General features: G+C 32.8%; 1 protein-coding gene across 1 annotated transcript in view; it reads left to right on the top strand.

Annotated features, from left to right (window-relative positions):
* LOC136041188 (U-scoloptoxin(05)-Cw1a-like) overlaps positions 1–8,358 on the top strand; it is a 53,198-nt gene extending 44,840 nt beyond the window's left edge. The window contains exon 5 of the mRNA XM_065725747.1: positions 8,123–8,358. Coding sequence (XP_065581819.1) covers positions 8,123–8,334 — 212 coding nt within the window. The 3' untranslated portion in view covers positions 8,335–8,358. The remainder of the gene's footprint in view (positions 1–8,122) is intronic.
* The last annotated feature ends 766 nt before the right edge of the window (positions 8,359–9,124 follow it).

The raw sequence follows: 9,124 nt of genomic DNA, 5'->3' as shown, positions 1-9,124 counted from the left end.
AAGGTAACTAGAACTTTCAATTTTTTATGAATGTTTTCATTAGTAAAAAATATACGTAACTTATGAATTAACTTACGTAACGAACTTCTATATTTGTATTTTTTATTGCGTAATTGAGGGGGCTCACCCCTCGTAGATACCTCGCTCTTTACACTAACGCTTAAATTTTGTCCCAATTCCTTGGATTGACCTCTAAATCATATAGACCGTAGAATAAATAGTTGGAATTACTAAAAATGCTTTAGCGAAAAAAGTGAGGTATTACGAGGAGGTAAACCCCTCATATGCGTAATAATTTTTGTTTGTTTCAAGTTTTACTGCTGCTCTTTACTTTCAGCCGAAAAAACTTTCCATATTTATTTTTTCATTGTTTTTTTTTTCAAATAATGCTAGAAAATCCTGCGCCCCCTTCATTGAAATTCTCCTCCCCCCTGAGAAGGTTCTCCATGAAAATATCCTCCCACTTACCCCCCCCCCCCTCTTCCAACTCTCTCCTTCCCCTAAACCAAAAAAATCCCCCTGAAAACGTCTGTACACTTCCCAGTAACCATTACTATATGCAAACACAGGTCAAAGTTTGTAACTTGCAGCCCCTCCCACAGGGACTGCAGGGGAGTAAATTGTCCCCAAAGACATGGTTATTAGGTTTTTTGACTATTGTAAATAAAATGGCTATCTTAGAGTTTTAATCCGGTGACTTTGGGGGAAAATGAGCGCGGGAGGGGGCCTAGATGCCCTTCAATTTTTTTGGTCATTTAAAAACGAAACCAGAACTTTTAATTTCTGTTATAATGAACCCTCTCGCAACATTCTAGGACCACTGAGTCGATACGATCACCCTGAGAAAAAAAACAAACAAAAAACAAATAAACACGCACCCGTGATCTGTCTTTTGGCAAAAAATGTGAAATTCTACATTTTTGGAGATAGGGAGCTTCAAACTTCTACAATAAGGTTTTCTGATACGCCGAATCTGATGGGGTGATTTTCGTTAAGATTGTATTAACTTTAGGGGGTGTTTCCTCCTATTTTCTAAAATGAGACAAATTTTCTCAGGCTCTTAACTTTTAATGGGTAAAACTAATCTTGATGAAACTTATATATTTAAAATTAGCATTAAATGCAATTCTTTTGATGTAACTATTGGTATCAAAAATTCTGTTTTTAGAGTTTCTGTTACTATTGAGCCGGGTCGCTCCTTACCACGCTCCTTACGGTCGTTCGTTACCACGAACTGTTTGAAAAATATTGAGTATTTTTCCAAGCGTGGTGATTTATATTTGTAATGGTTTATAGTTTTGTTTATCATATCAAATAAAGTAAAGCAAAGTGAAAAATTGTTTGACTCAAAACCTTTTTTCTTTTTACCGGTTTAAAATTTGACATGTAAATAACAAGTAAATATAATATGCAGGGCTGTATCACGGATTTTTTTATTCGGAGAGTGATTCAACAGAATTGAAGCATGTACGGAAACTTGGCACTACAACTGTCTTTTTCCCTTTGCTTTAAGCTGGTTTATAAGTACATATCCTAAGAATCTTGGGATAAATACATATTTTTTTAATATTTGTTCTCCTTTTTCGCTCAGTTTTGGTGATTATGCATTTCTGAGCCATTATATATCGGTCTGTATACGCTACTCCATCCCATATCTAAATCAAAATTATTACTAAAAAAATTAGCACAAATATATAAGCATAGTTAATAAGCAAAGATGTCAAATTGCGACGGATTATTTAGTCTTTGTGTTCCTTTTGCATTCGATTTTGGTGATTTAGCATCACTGAGCAAATATACATTTGTCTGTGTACTCTACTCAATCCCAAATCCAAATAAAAATTTTTACCCTAGCTTAAATTGCTATAAGAACAGATATGTAAGCAAAGTTTATAAGCACAAATTCCAAATAAAGAACTATTATCTAGTCTTTGCGGTCCTTTTTCATTCAATTTTGATGATTTTCCATCACCGGACGATTATATATCTATCTGTGTACTCTACTCCAAACCAAATCCTTCAAAAATTGTTAACATTCCATTTGTTCCTATAAGCATAGATGCGTAAGCTAGGTTTATAAGTACAGATTTCAAATAAACACATATTGTTTAGTCTTTGTGCTCATCTTTCATTCATTTTCTGTGATTTTGCATCACCAGGCAATTATATATCTATCTGTGCACTCTACCTAACTTCAAATATCTCGCTGTGTTCTTTACTTCACCCTAAATTAAAATAAAAATTGTTACCCTTTCTTTGTTACCATAAGCATAGTTGTGTAAGCACAGTTTATAAGCATTTATATCAAATAAACACGTTTTATTTAGCATCTATGCTAATTTTTCATTCTATTTCGGTGATTTTGCATTACCGCACAATTATATATCTATCGCTAAAATCCAAACGGAATTTTTAACCTCGCTTTCATTACTATAAGCACAAACACGAAAGCACAGTTTATAAGTACAAATTTGAAATAAACTCTTATCATTTAGTCTTTGAGCTTCTTTTCCATTCAATTTTTGTGATTTTGCATTACTGGGCATATAAATATATATATATATATATATATATATATATATATATATATATATATATATATATATATATATATATCTGTGAACTCTAATCTACCACAGATCCAAAACAATCTACTACAGTATATAAGCCCAGATTTCAAATAAAGACCTATTATTTAGTCTTTGTGCTCCTTCTTCACTCAATTTTGGAGATTTTGCATCACCGGGCAATAATATATCTGTCTGTGTACTCTACTCAACCCTAAGTCGAAATAAAAATTGCTACTCTTGCTTTTATTACTATAAGCATAGATATGTAAGTACAGTTTATAAGTATATGTATCAAATAAACACATTTTATTTAGTATTTGTGCTAATTTTTCATTCTATTTTGGTGATTTTGCACCACTTGGAAATTATATATTTGTCTATGTGCTCTGCTCCATCCTAAACCGAAATAATTGCAATCTTTGCTTTTATTACTATAAGCATAGATGTGTATGCATAGTTTATAAGCCCAGATTTCAAATAAAGACATATTATTTTGTCTCTGTGCTTCATTTTCATTCAACTTTTGTGATTTTGTATCACCGGGCAAATTATGTATCCATCTGGGTACTCTACTCCACCCAAAATCCAAAAAAACTGTTACCTTTGCTTTTATCAAACAGTTCGTTGTAACGAACTATAGTAAGGAACGACGCGGCTCAATACTAACCGAAACTCTAAAAATAAAAATTTTATGATGCCAATAGTTACATTTAGACAATCACACTTTAATGCTGATTCTAAATATATAAGCTTCATCAAGATTAGTCTAGCCCATCAAAAGTTACGAGCCTGAGAAAATTTACCTTATTTTAGAGAATTGGAGGAAACACCCCCTAATATCATAGAATCTTAAGAGAAACCCCACCACCAGGCTAAGCGTATTACCAAATCCTACTGTAAAAAGTTTCAAGCTCCTATCTATAAAAATTTTGCCAGAAGACAGATCACGGATGCGTGTTTATTTTATTTTTTTTTTTGAGGGGTGACCGTATCGACCCAGTGGTCGTAGAACTGCGATAGGGCTCATTCTGACGGAATTTAAAAGTTGTGGTGCCCTTATTAAGTGACCCTCCGCAGTGAGGTTGTCCCCTCCACAACGCCTCGCTCTTTAAACTAATTTTTTTTTTGTTTTAAAAAGTAGAGGTGTGACAGAGTCAAACTTTAGCGTAAAGAGCGAGGCGTTGCGGAGCGGACAACCTCTTTCATATATGGAGTAATTCCTGTTCGTTTTAAGTTTTAACGTCGCTCCTTACTTGCAGTTAAATTTTTTTTTTATTTATTTACTATAGGTATAGATATGTAAGGACAGTTTATTGGTACAGTTTTAAAATAAAAACATATTATTTAGTCTTTGTGCTTCATTTTTCATTCAATTATGGTGATCTTGCATCACCGGGCAAATTATATATCTATCTGGGTACTCTATTCGACCCCATATCCAAAAAAATTGTTACCTTTGCTTTTACTATAAGCAAAGATATGCAAACATAGTTTACAAGCACATATTCCAAATAAAGACATATTATGTAGTCTTTTTGCTCTTTCTTCATTCAACTTTTTGCACCATCCGATATCCAAATAAGAATTGTTACCCTTGCTTTTATTACAATAAGCATAGATATGTAAGCACAGTTTATAAGCACAAATTCTAAGTAAACATATTATTTAGTCGTTTTACTAGTTATGAATTTGATTTGGTGATTTTACATTATCAGGCAATTATATATCTATCTCTGAATTCAACTCCACCCCATATCTGATTAAAAATTGTTACCCTTGCCTTGTAGATACGCAAGCATACTTCATAAGAACAAATATCAAATAAATATATATTATTTAGTCTTTGTTCTCTTTTTCCATTTGATTTTGGTGATTTTGAATTAACGGGCAATTATATATCTATCGGTGAGCTCTACTCCAACCCAAATTCAAATAAAAATTGTTACCCTTGCTTCTATTACTATAAGCATAGATATATGAGCACAATTTATAAGCACAAATTTCAAATAAATACTTATGAATTAATCTTTGTACTCCTTTTTCATTCAATTTTTGTGATTTTGAATTACCGGGCAATTATATATGTATATGTGAGCTCTACTCCACTACATATCCAAATAAAATTTTTTACCCTTGATTTATTACTATAGGCACAGATTTGTAAGCACAATTTATAAGCGCAGATTTAAAATAAACACAGATAATTTAGTCTTAGAGCTCCTTTTCCATTCAATTTTTGTGATTTTGGATTACTTGGCAATTATGTATCTATCGGTGAGCTTTACTAAACTCATATCAAAGTAAAAATTGCTACCCTTGCCTTTATTGCTAAATTAAATTAATTGTTTGTAAGCAAATATTTCAAATAAACGCATATCAATTAGTATTTGTTCTCCTTTTCCATTCAATTTAGGTGATTTTGTATTACTGCTCAATTATACATCTATTACTCCAATCCATCTTTAGCCTTGCTTTTATTACTATAAGCACAAAACCGTAAACACAGTTTATAAGCACAGATTTGAAATAAACAAATATTAGTTAGTCTTCGTACTCTTTTCCCATTCAATTTTGTGATTTTGCATTACCGGGTGATTATGTATCTATCAGTGAACTCTACTATACCCCATGTCCAAGTAAGTTTTTTTTACTCTTTTCCTTATTACTATAAGCACAAATACATAAGCACATTTTATAAGCAAATATTTCAAATAAACACATATTATTTAGTCTTTGTAGTGTATTTCCATTCAATTTTGGTGATTTTGCATCATCGACAGGTTATTTATCCGGGTGTGTACGCTACTCCACCACAAATCTAAATAAAAATTGTTACCCTTGCTATTATTGCTATAAGCACAAATATGTAAGCACAGTTTATGAGCACAGACTTTAAATGAAGACCATATTATTTGTTCTTTGTGCTCCTTTTCTATTCAATTTTGGTGGTTTTGTATTAACGGGCAATTATGCATCTATCGGTGAGCTCTACTCCACCCCTAATCCAAGTAAAAAATTTTTACCCTTACCTTTAATAATATAAGCACAGTTCATAAGCACAGAATTTCGAATAAACATATATTATTTGGTCTTTGTGCATCGTTTCGATTTAATTTTGATGATTTTTGCAAAACTGGGCAATTATATCTCTATCGGTGAACTCTACTCCAGCCCAAATCCAAATAAAAATTGTTACCCTTCCTTTTATGAGTACAAATATGGAAGCACAGTTTATAAACACAGATTTCAAATAATTACAGATTATTTAGTCGTTTTCTTCCTTTTCCATTTAATTTTGTGAATTTGCATCATCGAGCAGTTATATTTCTGTCTATGTACGTTACTCCACACCAACTTCAAATTAAAATTGATACCCTTGCTTTTGTTACTTAACCACAGTTGGATTAACGACCCCCCTTAATATATTTCCAGGTTACGCCTATGATGGCTATGACAAATTGATTATAACATAATATATTATTCATTTTTTTGGCAATTAACCATTGTGTTCAACATTTGTAAAACCTATTTACCAAATATCAAACAGTTCGTGGTAACGAACTGTAGCAAGGAGCGACCCGGCTCAATAGTAAACGAAACTCTAAAAAACGGAATTTCGATGCTGAAAGACATATCAAAAGAATCGGATTTTTATGCTGATTTTAAATATATAAGTTTCATCAAATTTAATCTTTGTCATCAAAAGTTACGAGCCAGAGAAAATTTGTCTTATTTTGGAAAATAGGGGGTAACACCCCCTAAACGTTATAGGATCTTAATCACACCAAAATCACACCATTGCGTTCAGCGTATCAGAAAACACTATAGAAAAAATTTCAAGGTCCAATCTACAAAAATGTGGAATTTCGTATTTTTGGCCAGAAGACAAATCACGGGTGCGTGTTTATTTATTTTTTTTTTCAAGGGGTCATCGTATCGACCAAGTGGTCCTAGTGTGTTGCAAGAGGGCTCATTCTAACGGAAATGAAAAGTTCTAGTGCCCTTTTTAAGTGAAAAAAAATTGGAGGGCACCTAGGCCCCCTCCCACGCTCATTTTTTTCCCAATGTCAACGGATCAAAATTTTGAGATAGCCATTTTGTTCCGCATAGTCGAAAACCATAATAACTATTTCTTTGGGGATGACTTACCCCCCACAGTCCCTGGGGGAGGGGCTGCAAGTTACAAACTTTGACCAATGTTTACATACAGTAATGGTTACTGGGAAGTGTAACGACGTTATCAGGGGGATTTTTTTGGTTTGGGTGTGGGGTTCATGGGAGTGGGCTATATGGGAGGATGATCTTTCCTTGGAGGAATATTTCATGGGGGAAGAGAAATTCAATGAAAAGGGCGCAGGATTTTCTAGCATTACTATTAAAAAAACTAACAATGAAAATATAAACATGAAAAAGTTTTTTCAATTGAAAGTAAGGAGAGGCATTAAAACTTAAAACGAACAGAGATTATTACGCATATGAGGGGTTCTAAAAATACTTTAGCATAAAGAGCGAGATATTTATGAGGAGATAAATACTTCGCTGTTTATGCTAAAAAAATTTTAAGTAATTTCAACTATTTATTCTACGACCTTTCTGATTCAGGGGTCATTCTTAAAGAATTGGGACAAAACAAGATTTAGTGTGAAGAGCGAGGTATTAACGAGGGGACCAACCCCCTCATATATATATAATCAAAAATATAAGAATATAAAAGTTTGTCACGTAAGTTAATTCTTAAGTTACGTATATTTTTTACTAATAAAAACGTTCGTTAAAAATCAAAAGATCTAGTTACCTTTTTAAGTAACCAAAAAATTGGAGGGCAACTAGGCCTCCTTCCCCACCCATTATTTCTCAAAATCGTCTGATCAAAACTAAGAGAAAGCCATTTAGCCAAAAAAAGAATTAATATGCAAATTTCATTTTAATAATTTATCTACGGAGAGCCAAAATCAGACATGCATTAATTCAAAAACTTTCAGAAATTAAATAAAGAAAACATGTTTTTTGAAATGAAAGTAAGGAGCGACATTAAAACTTAAAACGAACAGAAATTACTCCGTATTTGAAAGGGGCTTTTCCTCCTCGACACCCCGCTCCTTGCGCTAAAGTTTGATTCTTTCTCGCAACTCTACTTTTTAAAACAATAAAAAACTTTAGCGTAAAGAGCGGGGTGTCAAGGAGGAAAAGCCCCTTTCATATACGGAGTAATTTCTGTTCGTTTTAAGTTTTAATGTCGCTCCTTACTTTCATTTCAAAAAACTTGTTTTTTTATTTAATTTTCTGAAAAAGGACCACTTCAGAAACTAGGAACAGCATGCTTCCTCCGTTTAGGGATTTTTTTTGATAATAAAAAAGGGGAGGTACCTAAAATGAGTAATATGTGATCCCCCCAAAAATTAAAATTAATTGTCGACTAAACAATTATTTACCGAAAAGGCATATTGATAGAATGACTTGTTGCAACAGTGCTACCTAGAAATTAGGCACAACAGGTTTTTTCCGTTTCTCAACAACAATCCGTGTAATTGTAAATACAAACTTATTTTCAGGTACAATGGTCAGTTTGACCAGAACTTGCAGTCCAATAGGACTTGGAAACGTGGAAGAATGTGAAGATGGAACGACATCTGACGGTAAACCCGCTCGAGTATGTCATAAAACCTGTAAAATAGATGGCTGTAATACAAGTGATAATGCCTCCCTAGACACTTTTCTGCTAATGGCCTCAATGATTACTTTTTGTGCAATTTCTTACCAGTAATGAACTTAATAAAATATATGATTATGGAATAGAACAAAGCTGAAATAGATTATAACGGGATAGTACTATGGAAATACATTAATAAGTATTAGAAACGTAATAGGTATAAGTTACTCGTGGATGGCATGCAAATGTTTTCTAAAAGAGGTAAATCGAACAAAATTTCAATTGGTTGACTAAAATATAAGGATCATGCGCCTCTTCCTCCTCTACGTAACACTGCCCTAATGGGGGGTAATGTAGCACTACCCTATATGCTTCAATATTATGAAGCTACCCAAAGACAATTTAAAAAAAGCTTGGTTTGATGCTTGAATAGACCTAAAATGGATCTAGAGGCCAAAAGAGTGTTTTCATTTGAAGTCCTTGGTAATTAAAATATTCTTTCTGCTAGTGGTCTAACTGCTTTCAATTAGTCTTAAAGCGTGAATTAAAAATATGTCACCAAATAAAAATAATTAAGCATAACACTAGAATATACAAGAAAACACAATAGTCTCGGAGAATAATAATAAATTTTGACATAAGAATAATATAAAATAAGTGATACCCAATCAGTAATCGATACTGTAACCAAATTTGTCAAACCCAAAACACAAATTTCCACCCAGATAAATAGAGCTTGTACTATTCAACACTAAAATTTCCAACAAATGATATTAAATAACCTAGTATACCATGGAAATAGAATAAAAAGTTGAGATAGGCTGTAAAGAAACGACATGAGCTTTTTACGCTTAGCCAGAAATCTAACCGTTCTTAAAAGTTTGATATGTTGCCGGAGATAGAG

This window comes from Artemia franciscana, unplaced genomic scaffold, assembly GCF_032884065.1.
Source record: "Artemia franciscana unplaced genomic scaffold, ASM3288406v1 PGA_scaffold_1179, whole genome shotgun sequence".
NCBI classification, from domain to species: Eukaryota; Metazoa; Arthropoda; class Branchiopoda; order Anostraca; family Artemiidae; genus Artemia; species Artemia franciscana.
This window is presented reverse-complemented; position numbering and strand designations above follow the sequence as displayed.